This window comes from Megascapheus bottae, chromosome 26, assembly GCF_031878675.1.
Source record: "Megascapheus bottae isolate mThoBot1 chromosome 26, mThoBot2.hap1, whole genome shotgun sequence".
NCBI classification, from domain to species: Eukaryota; Metazoa; Chordata; class Mammalia; order Rodentia; family Geomyidae; genus Megascapheus; species Megascapheus bottae.
In genome coordinates, this window is record NC_143534.1 from 157407 (window position 1) to 180061 (window position 22655).

The following is a 22655-nucleotide window of genomic DNA, read 5'->3' on the forward strand; positions in this document are numbered from 1 at the left end:
GTGCAACTTGAAATTGAGTTGAATGGGAAGAACAGACTTATGAGTCCTGGCTTTACATAAATAATTCTCACAATCCTACACCATCCCACCCATTCACAGGAACTCTGGGACCTGCAGTAATTAAAGATGATTAACACTAAGATTCACCAGAATCATTAACAAGGTTGTGTTGGACAACATACAGAATTTCCTCTTATTAAATATACATTTCAGTGATTAGAAAGCTCTCCACATAAAAGAGACTATACAAAACTATGCAAATACCTTTTAAAGTTTTTTTTTAAAAAACATGATTCTTCCAAACGCATTTTCAAAGCTTAATATATTACAAGACAACACTATGTGACGATTTTTTTTTTTTTGCCAGTCCTGGGCTTGAGCTCAGGGCCTGAGCACTGTCCTCGGACTTTCTCAAGGCTAGAGCTCTACCACTTGAGCCTCAGCACCACTTCTGGCCTTTTTTATATGTGGTACCGAGGAATTGAACCCGGGTCTTCATGCATGCCAGGCAAGCACTCTACCACTAGGCCAAACTCCCGGCCCCTATGTGACGATTTTATATGGAATGAAATCAGTTTGTATTCTAAAAAGTGAACACTGACCTCCAAGACACAGAATAAAAATATCCAGGGAATGTTTAGCCTGGTGTCCAACACCAGATTCTCACCCAGCATCTTCAAGTGCAGAGCTGGCACAGATGAAGGGTGGCTCTCTACATGAGAAACCATGGGATACTCATCCTTCTACAAGATCCCTCTCTGCAGCATAGAGAAGACCAGCGGATTGAGGGAAGCCTGTTTTCCTTCAGATCATTTTTTTCTACCCTAAAGGCAAATGCCCTGAAGAATAAGCCACTGTTTAAGTACATCTGTCCCACCTGCCAGCCAGGAATCAAATGGTAAAGTAGACAGCCCAACAAACATCCACCATTGGGGTGGGGAGCAGAGCATAGTGGTAGAGTGCTCATGTAGCATGCACAAAGGGTTTGATTCCTCGGTACCACATACTCAGAAAAAGCCAGAAGTGGTGCTGTGCCTCATGTAGCAGAGCGCTAGACTTGAGCAAAGTGTCCAAGGATAGTGCTCAGGCCCTGAGTTCAAGCCCCAGGACTGCAAAAAAAAAAAAAAAATATATATATATATATATATATGTATATATCCATATCTATCATCATCGAGACTGCAATATGCTCTCTGTAGAGAAAACAGAGGTGGCCATGCCTGGCCCTCATGGCTTCATTAAATGTAAATTTCGACTATACATTCTAAATGCCATTGCCAGCTACTGAAGAAGAGGCAGGTGTCCACAGGGAGTGCGTGGCTAGCCAAACGCCAGACTAACAATAACTGACTGTACCTCATGTGTTCTAAAAACAAACCTTGCAAATTAAAGTTAAAACTCTGACTCAAATCTCATCACTGTTCTAACCCTCTGTATTTACTTAACTCACCAGGATGTATTTAAACTATTAAACTACTACATAAATGCCTAGATGATCATTGAAAGAGAAAGTAACCCTCACCCTGCCCAAATAGTACAATCTACACAGAAAGTGATGCAATCTGAAAAATAAATACGTTGCTTAATTTTTCAGTAGCTACCAAAGTTTTAGTCTCCTTACAAATGGAATAAATTATAGTAATGAAAATCATTTTTCATTTGATACTTCTATGCAAAGAAAACTATACATAGTTAAAAAAGAAAAAATAGAGCACTGTGCTGCAGGACGAAACAACCCCACAAGCAACGGAATGCAGCGCTGCTCAGAACCAAAAGCACTGGGCTCTGCTACACTAAAGGAGATGTCTGTTAGGAAGCATCTGCAGCCGTTTAAAGGCATTTGGTGTATCTTAAAAGATAAAGATGCTTTAAAATTCCTTCAAGAATATCCGAGATTCAGAGACTTGTCTTTGTAAGTAACCAAATGTCTATGGCTTTGACTCTCTCCCTACTACTGAGGTAGGCAACCAATATTCACCAAAATAAATTTCCCTAAGAAAAGCCTGGCATATTCAGCATGTTTCTTCAAACAACTGGTTTCATTTTTCTCTTCTTTTGTGAACAAGCTGGTCCTAGGCCCTTGCTGAGTAACAACGCATGTACTCTGTCATCCATGGGTTCTCAGCAGAGACCTTCACCTTCCTACTCTTGTCCACATCCACAGAGTGAGCACGCTGTCTTTGAGCAGCCAGTTTCCTTTTCTCCATCTGTCTTCTGTTCTTGGCTCTTAACGCTGATTCATGAATCTAAAGGAAGTTTGAAAATCAAGTTGAAGAGCTTAAGTATCTTTATACTAGTTCAAGACCACCTGCAATAAAGCCAGCCACCTATCTCCAGGCACCTGCGACAGACCAGAGACCTACTTCTCGGTCTACATTCTGTATAAAGTGTCCCATAGGGAGTGGGGGCCCCACACTTTACGCTACAGATCACCTATTACTAATTTATACTGGCAAAACTGAGCAGCATAAAATTAAATTTTAGATAGAAATGCATGCAACTAATTTGCATCGAGCTGGCTGTAGAAAACTTTCAGTGTTCCACATTGCAAATAGACAAACATAAAACAGTACACTAAGCATTGTCAAGAGGGTTTACTGTCCTTTATCCTTTGATAGGATAAATCTTTTTATGCCAATCCTGGTGACTTGTCAGGGTCCTTTGTTAACCACAGCTTCTCAATTTTCACTCCAAATAACACCATCTGCTGGGCTCAGAATCTGCTCAGGGAAATTTTTGGTTTTGTTTTTGCTCAGTGGGTTTCTTTGTGTGATATTTAATGGGAATTCCCAGTGCACCCTGTCTCTCTCTGCTTCCTGCGCATGCCTGGTTGGGCCACAGTCATGGCATGAATGCTAACACATATAATAACTGCTTCGTGGTCTCACACACCAAATCTAAACTATCTCAGGCCTCCACAAAGCAAAACATTAGCGCTGTCTCAGAGGACTGAAGCTCCTGGAAGCAAAATGCCTCTGTTGTGGACAAAAAGGGAAACAGCCAAATTTTTATTAGAAAGGCAGAAAGACGTTTCTGATAGGTATCGGGCACCCGGAATCACACAGACACGTCAACAACACAAGCGTCAAGGACACTGGGTTACAAAGTGAAGGAGACCTGAGATGTCTGCAGAGACCAGGAGCCACAGCCAGCTGTGCACCCTGGCGCCCTGTGCCCCAGAAACCTGATAACCATAGCAGGACCACCTCCTTCTCTGGCTCATCTCTGAATACCAGCTAACTACCAGCCTTGGCCCTTGCTCGAGGTGACTGTGACTAAGGAATCTCCTAATGAGATTCTAAGTGTGAGTCCTAGTGTGAGTTTCTCTGGCCCCGGGCCACCTCAACCTCAGGGCCCACAACCCACAATCCCCCACTCCGTCCCAGCCCCTCCCCTCTCCCTCACCCATGGCCCCAAACCCACCCCTCCCAGATAACCAAGTCTCTGGCACCCCAGGACTACAGAGGCAATGCCAGCAGGAGCCATGACAGTGACAACCCATTCTGACTCCTCACTTCCAAGGGAGACGCACCTCATTCACAGAGGCAGACGCACAGACATTGTGGGTCTTCTTATTCCCTGTATCCATCTGTTTCTCTCCCCAGCCATAAAGAGCAAATGGGTGCTTGTTATCCTTTATTTGACTTGAAGACCTCTGGGGACTTCTGACTGGTTTCTTATTCTCTAGAGCAAACAAGGTGCTTGGCTGCTGCCCAGCTTTGACACTGGTGGGTGTCTTGTCACATGTGTCTTTTGTTCTGGGTTCTGGTTTTTCTTCTCCATCTTTCACTGGCAATGCTTTAAAAAAAAAAAAAAAGGATAAAACAAGATAAAAATATTTTAAAATTGGGTTTCAATATAACTATTTGGGCTTAAAAAATGATGCTTCATCAGGTCAGCAACATTTTTATCTATAGCTCATCTTACTTGAAGCAGACATAAAGAAATCTATTTGTATCCCTTTTTTTTTTTTTTGCCAGTCCTGGGCTTGAGCTCAGGGCCTGAGCACTGTCCTTGGACTTTCTCAAGGCTAGAGCTCTACCACTTGAGCCTCAGCACCACTTCCGGCTTTTTTCTATGTATGTGGTACCGAGGAATTGAACCCGGGTCTTCATGCATGCTAGGCAAGCACTTTAACCACTAGGCCAAACTCCCGGCCCCTATTTGTATCCCTTTTAAATCACTTGCCCTACTTTATTTATTTTTTCCCGGGCTTGGGCTTGGGCTCAGGGCCTGAGCACTGTCCTTGGACTCAGCACCACTTCCAGCTTTTTTCTATGTATGTGGTACCGAGGAATCGAACCCGGGTATTCGTGCATGCTAGGCAAGCACTCTACCACTAGGCCAAACTCCCGGCCCCTCACTCGCCCTACTTTAAAGTCAACAAGACGTCAACTAAGCCTAGCCAATTCCAATTCCTCTCACACTCATCAATATGACCCTGCAAAGCCCCACAGCCTTGAGCATTTCCCACACTGCTTCCAGCTGTCACCAGCCTAGTCTGCAAGGCAGACTTGAGCTTGTCCATAGGAGACAGCTGCTGATGTTAGTTTATAGAATTTCAAGGTGGTGGACAGTCCATGATTCTGGGAATCCTGTTCTGCTCTGCTAAGAGCCAGTAGTCATTTGGATCTAAAACCCTGTCACGGTGAGGAGCTGTCTCCATGGCTTCTCTCTACCAGGTGCGGGCTCTGCACCTCTAAAGTGAAAAGCAAGAAAGATGCCAAGACACAGTGGCCTGGTCTTACCAGTCTACACAGCCTAAACTCTGTCTGCCAAGCTGGGTGAGTGCCCAGCCTGGGATAGACATCAGGAATAAGGGACACCCTCCAAAGCTTCCCACAGCTCTTTGGGGATTCTTCCTATCCACCACTTGTTATTAACAGTAGCTATTAAAACACTGTGTTTAAGGGGTGGGGATCAGGGGGAGGGAAATGGGGACCAAGACATGAGAAAGGGTATCAATGTATGTGAATGAATGCACCTTCTATCTGGCAAATATAATGTAACCCTTCTATTAATTAAAAAATATATGGGAAAAAACACTGTGTTTATAAAACACGACATTTGTAATAACCCATGTGCAAGTCTGCCTAGACTCACACTGGAGAGGGTTCCATCTGAGTCTGCCCTTGCCCTGTTGTGTATAGCGGCACCGGGGAAGCTCGGATTCTATGGTAGCTGGAGGAAGATGGCACTGAGGGCTTCTTGAACATAGATCGTGAGAAGATCCGCTGACATGGTATGGCCACCAGGGAGCTGGGAGGACCCGAGGCTTCCATGGGGAGTGGCTGGCCCTGCCCACCCACATGGACAGAAGATGCCTTGATGGTGAAGATGCACCAGGCAGAGCAGACCTACAGAGCAGACCCTGCTGGACACAGCCTTCTGAACATGACGGACATGCAGCTCGGGAGAGATGATGCTGGAGGTGAGAGTTGCCAGTGTAGTTGGGTGCACAGACTCCTAGCACGGATAGGGTTCCCCAGAAGAAATGTAGAACAGGAAGCAAGAAGAGCACACGCAGACAGTAAGACATCTCACGCGTGCCTGAGATCTAAAATGGTTGGTCTCATAGACATTAGCAGTGGAAAGAGGTTCACAGAGACTTGGACAGTAATAGAGAGGGAGTCACAGGAAAAAGTGGGCTAGTGGCTACTAAGTTACAAATAGAATAGAAAGTTCTGGTGTGCCACTGTACAGTGGGGATAAAATACTACATACTTCAAAAGTTACAAGGATTGTAAATGGATTCACCATGAAGAAATGATTTTTTAATTGTATGATTTTTTTAAAATTGTAATTGTACTTTTAATTGTCAGGGTAACATATAGAGGGGTTAGTTATAATCGTCAGGTACTGGGTACCTTACTTTTTGAACATTGATAGCCCTTCTCATAGTTTTCTCCCACTTTCCCTCCCCCTACACCCAGAAACGATGTTTAAGGAGACAGAGATACCGTCTCTGATTCAAACATTCTACAATGAAGACACCTAGATACAGTGTTGATACGTGGCATTCCACATACAGATGGTTGGGTGGTCCTTCTGTTTTGTGCCAGTACTGGAGCCTCCAGGTCTCACCTGGCTTTTCTCCTCAAGGATGGTCCTCTACCATCTGACCAGATGTCCGCCTCTGCTTCCTTCTGATTGCAGAGGGTTCCCTGGATCTGTCTGCGAGGCTGGCTTTGAACCTCCGTCCTCAGATCTCAGCCTCCTCAGTGGCTAGGAATACTAGTGCGCGCCACCAGTACCCAACGCAACTTTTGTTTTTATGTGTAAGAATTAATTAAAACTTATAAAAGAGCCAGGCAAGGTGGCTCAGGCCTGTCGTCCCAGCTACTCAGGAGGCTGAGCTCTGAGGACTGCGCTTCAAAGCCAGCCTGGGGACTCCTGTCTGCAACGAATGGCGCGATGGCTCAGGGGTGGGGGCAGACTGGAGCTGAAGAGCTCAGGGCAGCGCCAGGACCCACACAGACAAAAAAGGGGTCTCCTGAGCCCAGAAGTCCCAGGCCAGGGGGGAAGAGGGGGAAAGGGCGGTGGAGGGGGAAGAGGGAGGGGGAGTAGGGGAGGGGGAGGAGGGAGGAGGGGGGAGGAAGCAAGGGAGGGGAGGGGCGGGGAGGGGAGAAACCCCAGAGAACCCCCAGAGAACCCCAGAGAACCCCCAGAGAACCCCCCGGAGAACCCCCCAGAGAACCCGGAGAGAACCCCAGAGAACCCCCCGGAGAACCCCCGGAGAACCCCCGGAGAACCCGGAGAGAACCCCGAGAACCCCCCGGAGAACCCCCAGAGAACCCCCCGGAGAACCCCCCGGAGAACCCCAGAGAACGCCCAGAGAACTCCAGAGAACCCCGAGAGAACCCTAGAGAACCCCCGACAACCCCACAGAACCCCCGAGAACCCCCAGAGAACCCCGAAGAGCCCCAGAGAACCCCAGAGAACCCCGACAGAACCCCCGAGAACTCCAGAGAACCCCGAGAGAACCCCAGAGAACCCCCAAGAACCCCGAGAGAACCCCAGAGAACCCCGAGAAAATCCCCGAGAACCCCAGAGAATTCCAGAGAACCCCGAAGAGCCCCAGAGAACCTCAGAGAACCCCGAAGGGCCCCAGAGAACCCCCGACAACCCCAGAGAACCCCCGAGAACCCCGAAGAGCCCCAGAGAACCCCGAGAGAACCCCAGAGAACCCCCGAGAACTCCAGAGAACCCTGAGAGAACCCCAGAGAACCCCCGAGAACTCCAGAGAACCCCGAGAGAACCCCAGAGAACCCCCGACAACCCCAGAGAACCCCGAAGAGCCCCAGAGAACCCCGAGAGAACCCCAGAGAACCCCCGAGAACTCCAGAGAACCCCGAGAGAACCCCAGAGAACCCCCGAGAACTCCAGAGAACCCTGAGAGAACCCCAGAGAACCCCCCAGAGAACCCCGAAGAGCCCCAGAGAACTCCAGAGAACCCCGAGAGAACCCCAGAGAACCCCAGAGAACCCCGAAGAGCCCCAGAGAACTCCAGAGAACCCCGAGAGAACCCCAGAGAACCCCCAAGAACCCCGAGAGAACCCCAGAGAACCCCGAGAGAATCCCCGAGAACCCCAGAGAATTCCAGAGAACCCCGAAGAGCCCCAGAGAACCTCAGAGAACCCCGAAGGGCCCCAGAGAACCCCCGACAACCCCAGAGAACCCCCGAGAACCCCGAAGAGCCCCAGAGAACCCCGAGAGAACCCCAGAGAACCCCCGAGAACTCCAGAGAACCCTGAGAGAACCCCAGAGAACCCCCGAGAACTCCAGAGAACCCCGAGAGAACCCCAGAGAACCCCCGACAACCCCAGAGAACCCCGAAGAGCCCCAGAGAACCCCGAGAGAACCCCAGAGAACCCCCGAGAACTCCAGAGAACCCCGAGAGAACCCCAGAGAACCCCCGAGAACTCCAGAGAACCCTGAGAGAACCCCAGAGAACCCCCCAGAGAACCCCGAAGAGCCCCCGAGAACTCCAGAGAACCCCGAGAGAACCCCAGAGAACCCCCGAGAACTCCAGAGAACCCTGAGAGAACCCCAGAGAACCCCCCAGAGAACCCCGAAGAGCCCCAGAGAACTCCAGAGAACCCCGAGAGAACCCCAGAGAACCCCAGAGAACCCCGAAGAGCCCCAGAGAACCCTGAGAGAACCCCAGAGAACCCCGAGAGAACCCCAGAGAACCCCCCAGAGAACCCCGAAGAGCCCCAGAGAACTCCAGAGAACCCCGAGAGAACCCCAGAGAACCCCGAAGAGCCCCAGAGAACCCCGAAGAGCCCCAGAGAACCCCCGAGAGAACCCCAGAGAACTCCAGAGAACCCCGAGAGAACCCCAGAGAACCCCGAAGAGCCCCAGAGAACCCCCGAGAGAACCCCAGAGAACTCCAGAGAACCCCGAGAGAACCCCAGAGAACCCCGAAGAGCCCCAGAGAACCCCAGAGAGAACCCCAGAGAACTCCAGAGAACCCCGAGAGAACCCCAGAGAACCCCGAAGAGCCCCAGAGAACCCTGAGAGAACCCCAGAGAACTCCAGAGAACCCCGAGAGAACCCCAGAGAACCCCGAAGAGCCCCAGAGAACCCCAGAGAGAACCCCAGAGAACTCCAGAGAACCCCGAGAGAACCCCAGAGAACCCCGAAGAGCCCCAGAGAACCCTGAGAGAACCCCAGAGAACTCCAGAGAACCCCGAGAGAACCCCAGAGAACCCCGAAGAGCCCCAGAGAACCCCCGAGAGAACCCCAGAGAACTCCAGAGAACCCCGAGAGAACCCCAGAGAACCCCGAAGAGCCCCAGAGAACCCCGAAGAGCCCCAGAGAACCCCGAGAGAACCCCAGAGAACTCCGAAGAGCCCCAGAGAACCCCGAAGAGCCCCAGAGAACCCCCGAGAGAACCCCAGAGAACTCCAGAGAACCCCGAGAGAACCCCAGAGAACCCCGAAGAGCCCCAGAGAACCCTGAGAGAACCCCAGAGAACTCCAGAGAACCCCGAGAGAACCCCAGAGAACCCCGAAGAGCCCCAGAGAACCCCAGAGAGAACCCCAGAGAACTCCAGAGAACCCCGAGAGAACCCCAGAGAACCCCGAAGAGCCCCAGAGAACCCTGAGAGAACCCCAGAGAACTCCAGAGAACCCCGAGAGAACCCCAGAGAACCCCGAAGAGCCCCAGAGAACCCCCGAGAGAACCCCAGAGAACTCCAGAGAACCCCGAGAGAACCCCAGAGAACCCCGAAGAGCCCCAGAGAACCCCAGAGAGAACCCCAGAGAACCCCGAGAGAACCCCAGAGAATCCCGAAGAGCCCCAGAGAACCCTGAGAGAACCCCAGAGAACTCCAGAGAACCCCGAGAGAACCCCAGAGAACCCCGAAGAGCCCCAGAGAACCCCGAAGAGCCCCAGAGAACCCCAAAGAGCCCCAGAGAACCCCGAGAGAACCCCAGAGAACTCCAGAGAACCCCAGAGAACCCCCCAGAGAACCCCGAAGAGCCCCAGAGAACCCCGAAGAGCCCCAGAGAACTCCAGAGAACCCCAGAGAACTCCAGAGAACCCCGAAGAGCCCCAGAGAACCCCCGAGAGAACCCCAGAGAACTCCAGAGAACCCCGAGAGAACCCCAGAGAACCCCGAAGAGCCCCAGAGAACCCTGAGAGAACCCCAGAGAACTCCAGAGAACCCCGAGAGAACCCCAGAGAACCCCGAAGAGCCCCAGAGAACCCCCGAGAGAACCCCAGAGAACTCCAGAGAACCCCGAGAGAACCCCAGAGAACCCCGAAGAGCCCCAGAGAACCCCGAAGAGCCCCAGAGAACCCCGAGAGAACCCCAGAGAACCCCGAAGAGCCCCAGAGAACCCCGAAGAGCCCCAGAGAACCCCGAAGAGCCCCAGAGAACCCTGAGAGAACCCCAGAGAACCCCCGAGAACTCCAGAGAACCCCGAGAGAACCCCAGAGAACCCCGAAGAGCCCCAGAGAACCCTGAGAGAACCCCAGAGAACTCCAGAGAACCCCGAGAGAACCCCAGAGAACCCCGAAGAGCCCCAGAGAACCCCAGAGAGAACCCCAGAGAACTCCAGAGAACCCCGAGAGAACCCCAGAGAACCCCGAAGAGCCCCAGAGAACCCTGAGAGAACCCCAGAGAACTCCAGAGAACCCCGAGAGAACCCCAGAGAACCCCGAAGAGCCCCAGAGAACCCCCGAGAGAACCCCAGAGAACTCCAGAGAACCCCGAGAGAACCCCAGAGAACCCCGAAGAGCCCCAGAGAACCCTGAGAGAACCCCAGAGAACTCCAGAGAACCCCGAGAGAACCCCAGAGAACCCCGAAGAGCCCCAGAGAACCCCAGAGAGAACCCCAGAGAACTCCAGAGAACCCCGAGAGAACCCCAGAGAACCCCGAAGAGCCCCAGAGAACCCCGAAGAGCCCCAGAGAACTCCAGAGAACCCCGAGAGAACCCCAGAGAACCCCGAAGAGCCCCAGAGAACCCCGAAGAGCCCCAGAGAACTCCAGAGAACCCCGAGAGAACCCCAGAGAACCCCGAAGAGCCCCAGAGAACCCTGAGAGAACCCCAGAGAACTCCAGAGAACCCCGAGAGAACCCCAGAGAACCCCGAAGAGCCCCAGAGAACCCTGAGAGAACCCCAGAGAACCCCCGAGCGAGCCCCCGCGCCCCGGATCCTCGCGCCCCGGATCCCCGCGCCCCCAGCGCCCCGGAGCCCCGAGCCCCGGATCCCCGCGCCCCGGATCCCCGCGCCCGGACCCCGCCAGCGGCCCGCGCCCGTCCCCCTCCCCGCAGCCCAGCCACACCTGACAGCGCCGCGTCCGGCTGGTCCGCGTCTTCGGGGTCCCCGGCCTCCGCGTCCGGCCGCTCCGGCTCCGCCCGCGCCGAGGGCGGCCGGGGCTCGGGGGACGCGGCCCGGGGCGCGGGGCTGGGCGCGGCGGGGCTGGACGCGGCCGAGCCGTCCGAGGCGCCGTCCGGGCCCCAGGCGTCCCAGAGCCAGGGCGCGTGCGCCTGCTCCAGCAGCCGGCGGCCCAGGCGGTAGCGCCGCAGCTCGCGGTAGCAGGCCGCGAACTCGTCCCAGCGCGGCTCCCGGTAGCGCTTCATGTACTCGCTCTTCACGCCGCTGCCCGGGGACATGGCGGCGCCGAGCCGGCCCGCACCGCCGCCCGCGGGGCCACACGACACAGAGGCCGCCCGCCGCGCCGTTCAAACCCGGAGCCCCGCCCGCCCGGCCGGCCGGGGTGGGCGGGGGCGGGCGGCGGGCGGAGCCGGGGCGACGGGGGGCGGCGGGGGCGGCGGGCGGAGCCCGGGTGACGGGGGGCGGCGGGGGCGGCGGGCGGAGCCTGGATGACGGGGCGGAACCGAGGCGGCGGGCGGAGCCGGGGCGGAGGGGCGGAGCCGGGGCGTCGGGGCGGAGCCGGGGCGACGCGGCTGCCGGAAGCGCGTCCGCAGCCCGGGGCCGCGCAGGGAGGGACGACGCGGCCGGGAGTCGGGCCCCGGCCTTCCGAGGCGGAGCCCGGGCCGAGCGCCGCCGCCGCCGCCGCCAGTTCCAGCACAGTCTCCCCCGCGGGGCCCCGCGCGGCGGCGAAGGCGCCCAGCCCCGGGCTCCGCCTGCCCGCGCCCGCCCGGCCGCCCGGCCCTCGCCCCGAGCGCCGCCCGCGTGCGTCTCCGCGGGGATCCCGGCCCGGCCCGGCCCCCAGCCCGGCCGCGCTGCACCCGGCGTCGGCGAGCACACAGACGCCCGCGGGCATTGCGCGGAAAGGGACGCGGCCCGCGGGCGGTGTGCCTTGAAGCGTGCAGCTGGACCCCCGAGGGCCCGGCTCGCGCCCACGGCAGAGGCGACGCCCCCGGGGCCTGGCAGCTCGGCGGGGGCCTCGCCTGGGAGGGAAGGGGAGGGGCTCTGCTCCCCGGTGTCCTGCCGAGGCGCTGCCGTGCTCCCTCCCCCGCCGCCCCGGCTCCCGGCCGCCCCACCTTCCCTCCGCCCCCTCTCTCAACCCCTTGCTTCCCCCTCCCTCCTTCCTAGGCTTCTTGGCAGGGTGCCCCCGCCTCCCCCGAAACCGTCCCCCTTCCCCGAAGCTCCCACCCTCGGAACTACCTACAAACAAAGTGCTGGACGACGAGCGGTCACCTGGAGAAGAGCGCGACTGCCGTGGCGGTTTCTCTGCGTCCCCCTTTCTGAGGGCACGGGCGCGATCCGCATTCGGCCTGCCGAGCTCAACTGCAGCTCCAACTGCAGCTACTCCCCAGAGGATGACGCCCCCAACTCCACTGGGAGCAAGAAGGCCGTTTCCGTGGAGGGTTTCGTGATCGATGATAGACAGGGCTTCCCTGCGGGGCTTCCCTCCTCTGTGGCCGGTCACTGCACTGCCACAGGCTGCATCACTGCCTGGCCCCTCACAGACTTGCTTCTGTGGAGCCGAGCTTGGCTCCTGCCAAGCTCTCCAAGAAACGGTCAAGCAAGTACTTGCCACAGAGCTGAGAAAGTACTATGCGTTGTCCCAGGGTTTGCCCACGGCCTTGCATATGAGATTCCTTCTGCCTCAGCCTCTCCAGAATTAATGTAAAAGGTAATCATGGTAAAGTCAGCAGGAGTATGTAATGTAAAGCTGGACAGATCTCTTGTATATACTGAAGATCTATTAAATCTATCAAGACATATTAAATATCTTCATTGGAAATCAGTAAGTATACTTAAGTCTTTCTTGGATTGAGGGGTATATCTAAACTACAAGAAATTGGGGAAAATAACAATAAATGGACTATATGTTTCTATTCTTTATACATCTGCTATTATTTCAAATATGCGAATGAAAGCAAAGAAGCAGGAAAGGACTTGCTGTGTGAACAGTCACTCTACCTGTGTGGCTGCCAGCCAGAACCATGGCATGCTTTGTGTAGGACAGGTGGCAGCATCAGAGGCCCCACGGTCTATGGCTTTGGCATGACTCCATTCCAGTAGGGTTTAAATCTACTGCATACCTCACCTTGCTGAGGGGAAGCAGGATAAAGGACCCAGCTGCCCAACAAGCATGAGGCCCTGATACAAATCCCAGTAGCATAAAATAAAAGGTTCTGTGGGAGGAACCCCTGCCAGGAGCTGCCCACATACTTCCCATACACCTCCCGTCACACTATGTGTAGTTCTTCCCATGTGCTGGCCCCTCAATTACGAGTTACACTCACAATTGACTTGTGCTCACCCAGATACATGAAGAGTCTCAGCAAAAACTGGACCTGCACTAGTTGAGATAAATGTTTGCCAAGCTGGGCACTGGTGGCTCACACCTGTAATCCTAGCTACTTAGGAGCCTGAGATCTGAGGATCAGCGTTCACAGCCAGCCTCTGCAGGGAAGTACTTGAGATTCCTTTTATTTTTTTTTCCAAGTCCTGGGGCTTGAACTCGGTGCCTGGGCACTGTCCCTGAGCTTCTTTTGCTGAAGGCTAGCATGCTACCATTTGAGCCATGGCACCACTTCTTCTGTTTTTTTTCTGTTTATGTGGTACCGAGGAATGGAACCCAGGGCTACAATCATGCTGTGCAAGCACTCTACCACTAAGCCATTCTTTTTTCCATTAAACTCAGAAAAAGCTGGAAGTGGAACTGTGTCTCAAGTAATAGAACATTCACCTTGAGCACAGACTGTCTAGGGAACAGCTCCCAGGCCCTAAATTCAAACCCTAAGACTGGTAAAAAAAAAAAAAAAAAAAAAAAAAGTGTATCAGACTTGCCAGAGAAAGAGAGAGAAGTGTGGGTACCAGGATCCAGCACACAGGTACAAGGAGTGATCTCAGAAGCCAGTGACACGTGCTCTGAGCCCAGGAGGAGAGACAGATCAGTGAAAGGACAGAGTAAAAGAAACAAATTGCCGGGTGGGTGGCTCACACCTGTCATCCTAGCCACTCAGGAGGCTGAGATCTGAGGATCAAGGTTAAAGCCAGCCCCAGGCACAAAAGGACCTGAGACTCTTATCTTCAATTAACCTCTAGAAAACTGGAAGTGGTGCTGCGGCTCAAGGGGTAGGGCAGTAGCCTTGGGCTGAAGAGCTTAGGGACAACACCCAGACCCAGAGTTAAAGTACCATGATCCACACACACACAAAAAAAAAGGAAAGAAAGAAAGAAACCACCTGCAGACTTCCAATGGGCTGACCCTGCTCAGCGCCTCATCCTAGAAGAAATAGCTACACACAGCTCAGAGACGAGCAGAGCCTCCAGTCCACATGAAGAGGGCGATGTCCCTCAAATCCTCAGCAACTAGATGCTGGCACATGTCAGCTACGGAAGGGAATCTGTGAGGCTCTGCAACTTACCACCAAAAAAGCCAGAGTGGAGCTGTGGCTCAACGTGGAGGGTGCCAGACTTGAGCGAAAACACTCAAGGACAGTGCCTAGATCAGGACCAGCACAAAAATTTACAAAGCATGCAATTAACTACCCCCCAATATAAAATAATAAACGTACTGGCCTTAGCAAGCTCATCTAAAAGAAAACGCTTCTCAGTGTGCAGTGCAGATCTCCCATGCCCAGAGGAAGGTCAGGTTTGCCCTCACCCTAGGGATGCAGGCAATCGCTAAATCTTCAGATTAGCCTTAGGGTACATCATGAGGGGAGCCAGAGACCCTGAGACCAAGGGCCAACACCTCACCTGACCTATTGCCCTACAATTACCATTACTGAGTGTGTGTCCTCACTGACAACAGTCCATTAGACTTTTCAATGTTCTTCTTAAAATGGAAGGAGGCGTACATAATAACGTAAGCCTTGGGGCCAGAAGTTTGGCCTAGTGGTTCGATTCCTTGGTACCACATACATAGAAAAAGCCAGAAATGGTACAGTGGCTCAAAGTGGTAGAGTTCTAGCCTCGAGAAAAGCCCAAGGACAGTGCTCAGGCCCTGAGTTCAAGCCCCACAACTAGCAAAAATAAATAAAGTAAGCCCACAGGAAGAAGGCAGCAACGGCTCCATCCACGAAATGTTCACTGCAGGCTAGTTGGCAAGTTTTGCCTTGAGATAAAGATTTCTTTAACAAGTTAAGAAGGACCAGAGCTGTGACAGGGTGTTCTGCCACAGAAAAGGACGGGAAATTCCTCTGGAAAGCAGCAAACAGAAGGTCAGGTGGCCCTTAGTTTGCCCCATAAGCTGGTGCTCAGCGCTGACAAGTGGACAAAGAACATCATGTTTGCTTGGTTTACCTGCCACCCACTATCTGAGGCCCGCTGTACCTTCCACTTTCTAATCCAGGGACAGCATGGATCAGTCCTCCCCTTCGGGAACCTAGACTGGTTGCTGCAGTGCTCAGGAGAAATGTGGACTGTGGGCCGTTTTAAATCACCATGTCACACGGGGTCTGCTTGACTCTTTCTCTTTCACATTAAATGGCCAAGATGCTCCTCCATTGTTAACAACAACTGATGTCTGTTTTGCCTACATTTTACTTGATCTGAGTCTGCTCTTCCAGGATGTCAATGGAGCTTATGAACTGCATCTGGTCATTACGTGTAAACTGCCATATCAGACTTATACTGACCACAGATCTGAACAGTGTCCAAACACTGTGCCAGAACAGAATGTTCCATTTTCCACTACTATAGCAATCTTTTCTTTTCTTTTTCTTCCTTCCTTTCCTTTCCTCCCTTTCTTCTTTCCTTTCTCTCTCTCTTCTCTCTCTCTTCTCTCTCTCCTTCTTTCTCTCTCTCTCTCTTTCTTTCTTTCTTTCTTTCCTTCTTTCTTTCTTTCTTTTTCCAGTCCTGGGGCTTGATCTCAGGGCCTGGGCACCATCCCTGAGCACCACTTTCAGCTTTTGGTACTGAGTAATCGAACTCAAGGCTTCCTGCATGCTAAGCAAGTACTCTACCACTAGGCCACACTCCCAGCCTGGCAATCTAGTCTTTAAAATACAATTGTTCAGGCTGGGAGTGTGGCCTAGTGGTAGCGTGCTTGCCTAGCATGCACAAAGACCTGGGTTCAATTCCTTGGCACCACATATATAGAAAAAAGCTGGATGTGGTGCTGTGGCTCAAGCTTTGAGAGAAGTCCCAGGATAGTGCTCAGGCCCTGAGTACAAGCCCCACAACTGGCAAAAAAAAAAAAAAAAAGATGAAGAAGAAGAAAAAAAATATAATTGTTCAACCAGTTGACCTTTGCCTGCCCAGTATTGATACCACCCAATCTATATTGCTGTATTTTATTCATAGGATCTTTTTTTTTGCCAGTCCGGGCCTTGAACTCTGGGCCTGAGCACTGTCCTTGGGCTTTCTCAAGACTAGACCTCTACCACAGGAGCCTTAGCACCATTTCCGGGTTTTTTCTATGTATATGGAACCGAGGAATCGAACCCGGTCTTCATGCATGCTAGGCAAACACTCTACCACTAGGCCAAACTCCTGGCCCCACAAGTGAAACTTCTTTAAGTACAACCAGACCGAAGTCTGCAGGTGGAGGTTCCCCCTCTCCTGGCCCAGCCCTGACATCTCCAAACCTGCCAGTTGGGGGCCTCAGGGACTGAGCCTTCTGTGAGGCATCCCCAGGTCAGTAGCCCTGGTGGATTAAAGAGGGCATATCACAGCCAGGTTCCTCCTCTCGGTCTTCTAGCGCTGGTGGTGCCCTCGCCAAGGCTGGAGTCAGGGTCAGGTTTCTAAATAGACCACAGCCTTGCTGTGGTTTGGGATGTTCCCACGAATAAAGGGCACCTCTGAGGTGAGAAGCAGGAGCACTTCAGAATTTAGCTCCACCAGTGGCTTCCTAGGTGACAAAAGCTTCAAGTCAAGAACCTCACTCTAGGAGACTTACACCTGGAGTTTCTGATCACTGGGATCTGCGAGTCCAGCGTGTACCTCCTGTGTGCCCTGACGCAAGGGAAGCCCCAGGCCTCTGACGCTGTAAGGGAAGACTGGCTGCAGGGAGCCACGCACTAGATAAGCAGGCCACAGTGGCTGGGAGTAGGTCAAGCCATCTGCCCCAGAGGTAGAGGACAGCTCAGGTCCCCTCAAGAGCAGGGGGCCCAGAAGCTGATATCCCCGGAGGCTGTGCTGCTGGTGCGAGGATGGCCATATCCTCTGCTGAGCAGTGACGATAAGACACTCCCCACCAGGAGAAGGCCTATGACAGACAGTCCCTGCCAAGAGAGGCTCTCTGGTAGACACTCCCCACGAGGAGAGGGCCCTGGTGACACTCCTCCAGAGGAGAGGGCCCCTGGTGACACTCCTCCAGAGGAGAGGGCCCCTGGTGACACTCCTCCAGAGGAGAGGGCCCTGGTGACACTCCTCCAGAGGAGAGGGCCCTGGTGACACTCCTCCAGAGGAGAGGGCCCTGGTGACACCCCTAAAAAGGAGAGGGACCCTGGTGACACTCCTCCAGAGGAGAGGACCCTGGTGACACTCCTCCAGAGGAGAGGGCCCTGGTGACACTCCTCCAGAGGAGAGGGCCCTGGTGACACCCCTAAAAAGGAGAGGGACCCTGGTGACACTCCTCCAGAGGAGAGGGCCCTGGTGGACATTCACCTGGATACCCCATAGTTCCAGAGCAAAGACCCCCGGGCCGAGATATTGCTATGAGAGGCTGGCTACCTGAAGGCCCAGGGAGGCACCGAGACAGACAGCGCTGTCTTGCTCCCTGTGATGCAGGGCATGTCATTTGTTCTGTCTCCTCCATAGGTATGATGTGGACAGTGCAGGGATGTCTTCACTGGGGGACATGGGTGGGAGTAGTTCCACAGCTTCCAATTTCCAAAAGGAAACAGGCTTAGATCCATATTCTGCACTGGAGGAAGCGTCGTCTCTTGCTCCTGACCTGGGGAATGGAGTGAAGCTGAACTCACTGGTGCAAACGGGGCCTTTCCATTGCAGAATTTTTTCATTTTCAGATGAGTCAGGGGCGTGAACATGAGCTCGAGCTAACTTAACGAAGGCAGAGAGATGATCACAGGTGGACACGTTTGCACTCTGGACTCCAGTGCTGTTTGCAGAGGAATCTAGAAATAATACCTTGCAGAGGCCAGGGCTTCCAACTCTTATCTTTTTTTTTTTTTTTGCCAGTCCTGGGCTTGAACTCAGGGCCTGAGCACTGTCCTTGGACTTTCTCAAGGCTAGAGCTCTACCACTTGAGCCTCAGCACCACTTCCAGCTTTTTGCCATGTATGTGGGGTACCGAGGATTTGAACCCGGGTCTTCGTGCATGCTAGGCAAGCACTCTACCACTAGGCCAAACTCCCGGCCCCCCAACTCTTATCTTTTAACCCCAGAACCGGCCTTCCTGAAGACGGGCAGACTCTAAGCACAGAATGTGTGCATGGCCCCAGAGCCCAGATTGGCAGAAAGTAGGGAAACACCCAGCAAACAGAAGTACCAGGCCAGCTGGGTGCCAGGGTTCACACTCCTGCAGTCACACCTACCCACTCAGGAAGCTGGGCTCTGTGGGTCCTGGTATGAAGCCAGACCAGGCTGGGAAGAGTCTTATCTAATTAACCACGAAAAAGCTGGAAGTGGAGTTGTGGCTCAAGTGGTAGGGACAGTGCCCATGCCCTGAGTTCAGTCACCCTTACTGGCACACACAAGCACAGAAGTACCAGGGCCTATGACTACGCCACAGCCATCTCTGCCACGATGATGCTACGCCAGCAGGCCCAAGCGTCCATACCATCTTTCTAACCAGCCCCCACCTTGGAAAAGTGATAACAGCTGTGGTGGTTCAAAGGGGTCTGAAGTGTTTCCAATGACTGCTTGCTTACAGGTGTTACTTTTGTGTTCTGGCCTATCAAGCAAAGTTTCCACATAATTTCCTTTTTGCAGAGCATGGCAGTATCCCAAAGCATTACAGAGAACCCCCACAGCCAATGGCTCCAGGCTACCCCAGGCACCTCACCCGGGACTGACAGCGTGGGAAAGGGACCAAGCAAAGGGCTGCAGTACTGGTGTCACTTTAGGCAAATTCCAGAGCCAAATAATGAGGCCTGGGGATCATGGGTACTTGCTGCACCGATAGGAGGACTCAGGGCAAAGGAGATACAATCCAGGCTGGCTTACAGCTAGGCCCTGGGGCAACTCACTGTGAAGGGGACCACAGTCCCACTGAGGTCTACAGGTCCTTACTGGATCCTCCCCACCAACATTCACCCATGGCCCTGGGGCCCCGAGCCCCGCCCACCACTTAGAGCCAATGTGAGATCAAGGCCCCCTCTCCCCCCCACCCCATCAGCTCCCTAGAGCTCCGGTCCCTTCTCTGGGGCCCTGTGCTGCAGCCTGGCCTCCTTCTGGCTGGGTGAATAAGTGGGAGGGGTGGGTGGGCTCCATGCTATGCTGTGGTGGGCACCCCGCCCCCGCCATCTTCAGATTGGTACACAGGACAGCATGCAGCCCTCTGCCCAGTCAGCCCGCGCTGGTTCTACGTGGACACAGACCTTCCAGCTCCCAAAGTGGAGGCTCCTGGTAACGACATACTGGAATGTTACCAATGGAAAAAGCAAGCAGGACCTTGCCAGGTTACGATACAGGATGGGAAGGGAGTGCCTCCAGGTGTCGGGGAAGGAGAGCTGAGGGACCTGGGCCCAGGTCCAGACCAAAAGCAGCAAGGAAAGCCACCAGAGCTACCCATGGGGAAGCCTGAGTCTGATATGGAGCAAGTACAAGGCCCAGCCTTCAAGCTGGGCTAGAGAACCCTGACCAAGCTTGGGGGCTCAGGGTTAGTGCCCTACCCACACTGGGCCCCAACCCCTGCTCCCCAGGCTGTGCAATTCCTGGGACCTAATAATACACACAAATCAGAAGGCAGGCCACAAGCCTGGCCATGCAAGGACACAGAGAAAGCTGATGCCTGTCCTGGCTGTGCCCTTGTCTTGCCTGAGGTTGCAGGGCTGCCTGGGCCGGCAGCACCTATATTGAGAGCATGAGTGTGCCAGAGGGAATGGCCAGCATGTGCCCAGCTGTCCCGGGCCCCACCCACCCTTCTGCCCAGGCCGGGAGCCCGCTTACAGTCCCGCCAGTGAGCTCATCCACACAGCACCAGGCAGCAGCACCAGGGAGGGAAGGGGTGCCCGTATCTAAAATTTAAGTTGGCACTTGGGGGGAACCGCGGTGGAACCATGACCCACTCAGTCCACCCCGTCACAGTGATTGCCCGTTGATTTCTGCAGCGCCCCCAGGCCTGTGGGACTCCAGGGCAAGAAGGAGGCTGTAACCGTGCCCTTGACACAACAGTCACAGTGACTCAATGGCATTACAATGTGCTTCCAGCCTCCTTCTCCAAACCTGTGAAGTAGGGATTTCTGAAGCGGCCCTGGGGCTCAGGTCATGATGAGCAGAGACCACCCCCGCCCTGCCCTTGGTGTAAGGGGCATCCAGGGCGCCCAGGGCCCCATCATGAGGGTCACCTCGTCTGCAGAGGCCCCTGAGATTAAGAAGACCTGGCTCAGAGACAAGGGCTGAAAGGTGGTTGTTCCAGCAGCTCCAGGCAGGGCCAGCAAACCACCACATGTCCAGGGCATGCTCCCATGGGTCCATCAAAGGAAGAGGATTGGGACAGTTGGTGATTAGGCCCCTGAACTGTGCTGACCACACCTGGAGGCATGGAGAGGTGCATCCAGGCCACAGCTTCTCCATAGAGAAAGGAGCACAGGGAAGGGACAGCAAAGAGCTGGGTTCCTGTGTAAGTCTGAGACTATTTTTTTTTGCCAGTCCTGGGCTTGAGCTCAGGGCCTTAGCGCTGTCCTTGGACTTTCTCAAGGCTAGAGCTCTACCACTTGAGCCTCAGTACCACTTCTGGCTTTTTTCTATGTATGTGGTACCGAGGAATCGAACCCGGGTCTTCATGCATGCTAGGCAAGCACTCTACCACTAGGCCACACTCCCGGTGTCCTGTGTAAGTCTGGGGTGTCCATGGCAGCTACTCTCAGTCCCAAGTGTGCATTTTGAGATATGATTACTGGAACAGAGGAGAGACAAAAAATGGAACAGTCCTGATTATGAAATAGTAACCCCTCTGTACAATGCCTTAACAATAACAATAGTTATTTAAAAACAAAACAGGCTGTAGTGCCTTCTGCTTCTCTCTTTGGCCAGGCAGCATGTTGAAGGAGAGCTCAGTACTGCCAGGAGTCCCCAGACCCTGAAGCTTGTATGGGCAAGGGGAACTGGCTGATGAGGGCCTAGCTTTCCAGGCATTGGAGTGGCATTGGGGTCCTGACTGTGCCTCAGCCGACAAGCAGGCTCTAGTCATCTCAGCATCTAGTCCCATATGCAGGGCTCTTCCCCAGGAAGGACTGTGCTCTGCCTCTTTTCCATGGGGACCGTGAGCTGGCAGTGAGCAGCAGCCAAAGCCTGTCCTGGGATTTGAAGCACACATCAGTTCTGGCTGTCCACACTCTCTGGCAGGACAGAAAAAAAAAGTACTCTTGGCTCCCCTGAATCTCTCCCAGAAGAAAAGCCCTAATTGTCCTCTGAGTAGCTACTGGGAGAAACCAGGAACAAAATACTGAATGTCTCCCTTCTGATTATAGATCCATTAACATGGAGAAGCAGGATCCAGCCAGGAATGCCTATAATCCCAGAATGCGGGAAGTTGAGACAGGAGGATGCGCTTAGGACAGCTTAGGTTACATAGTGAGACCCAGTCTCAAAAAATAAAAACATACAAGCCGGGTGCCGGTGACTTACACCTGTCAACCTAGCTACCCAGGCTGAGATCTGGGAATTGCGGTTCAAAGCCAGCCAGCCTGGGCAGGAAAGTCTGTGAGACTCTTATCCACCTCCAGTTAACCACCAGAAACCTGGAAGCGGTGCTGTGGCTTAACGTGGGAAAGTGCAGAGCTCAGGGACGGCACCCAGGCCCAGAGCTCAAGCCCCACTACTGACAAATAAATAAATAAATACAGTAAAAATGAAGTAAGAGGAAGGTTCCACACAGCACAGTGAGGTTTCAGTCTCAGAGGGGACGAGATGCTGTCTTAGTCTCCCATATTTGAGACAGGAAGGCTGAACCCAGAGGGGCTCCAGGTCCTGGCCGGAGGACAGGGCAGAGCATCTGTGCCCTCAGTTCTTTCAGCAGTTCGGAAGGTCTTCTGTGCTTGGCACAAAACTGGCCCCAGTACCCCTTTTTCAGTGTGGGGGCGGTGGCCCCAAGATACAGACTGATCTTCACAAGGTAACAGGGTTTACAGAAAGGCAGCCCTGTGTCCACAAAAACAGCAGCAGCACAGTTGGTTTTTTCTGGCCATTCACCTTGTCCTGGGTGGCTCAGGAGCCTCGCAGGCTGTGTCAGCTAAGTGTGGGTGCCTGCTACTTCTAAGCCCTCAGTACCTGCTCTGGTGCCCGAGCTGGCTGCTGTTCTGTAGGTTCTGTAATCCCTCTCCAGACCCACCACTGCCCCAAGGATGGCAGCTCCACAGCTCAGCCTGGTTACTGAAAAGGCAAAGAGATCTCAGTAAGAAGATGAATCCCTTTACAATTCCTGTTTCCATATTGTTTCCACAGTCCTCCCCCTCTGCCTGTCAGATTCCCTTCCACCAGCTGGAAAGATTATTTAACATCAGATACGAGCAAGCGCTGATATAAAAATAGAGACAGGCAGTGGGCACTGTGGTGACTCACCATGGCAGGCGGGCAGGCAGGCGGGCAGGGAGGGAGGGAGGGCCCTGCAGACAGCTGCTGCCTGTTCCCCTCCTTCTATCCCAGCTTCT

The 22655-nt window shown here is 53.8% G+C and overlaps 1 protein-coding gene across 1 annotated transcript; it reads right to left on the reverse strand.

The window, feature by feature from the left end:
- Window positions 1–2020: 2020 nt before the first annotated feature.
- On the reverse strand, window positions 2021–11195 carry Ccsap (centriole, cilia and spindle associated protein). The gene is made up of 3 exons (XM_090318708.1): window positions 10796–11195; window positions 3533–3798; window positions 2021–2246 (listed from the first exon to the last, which is right to left on the reverse strand). The coding sequence occupies exons 1-3, from the start codon at window positions 11124–11126 to the stop codon at window positions 2073–2075; spliced, it is 771 nt and encodes a 256-aa protein (XP_090174834.1). The 5' UTR covers window positions 11127–11195; the 3' UTR covers window positions 2021–2072.
- Window positions 11196–22655: the final 11460 nt, after the last annotated feature.

Coding starts and splice junctions, on each gene's coding strand:
- Ccsap (XM_090318708.1), bottom strand. CDS start 11,126: ATGTCCCCGGGCAGCGGCGTGAAGAGCGAGTACATGAAGCGCTACCGG. Junction 3,799..10,795: donor GCCGGACGCGGCGCTGTCAG/GTGTGGCTGGGC, acceptor TTTTTTTTAAAG/CATTGCCAGTGAAAGATGGA. Junction 2,247..3,532: donor CGTCTGCCTCTGTGAATGAG/GTGCGTCTCCCT, acceptor AACTTCCTTTAG/ATTCATGAATCAGCGTTAAG.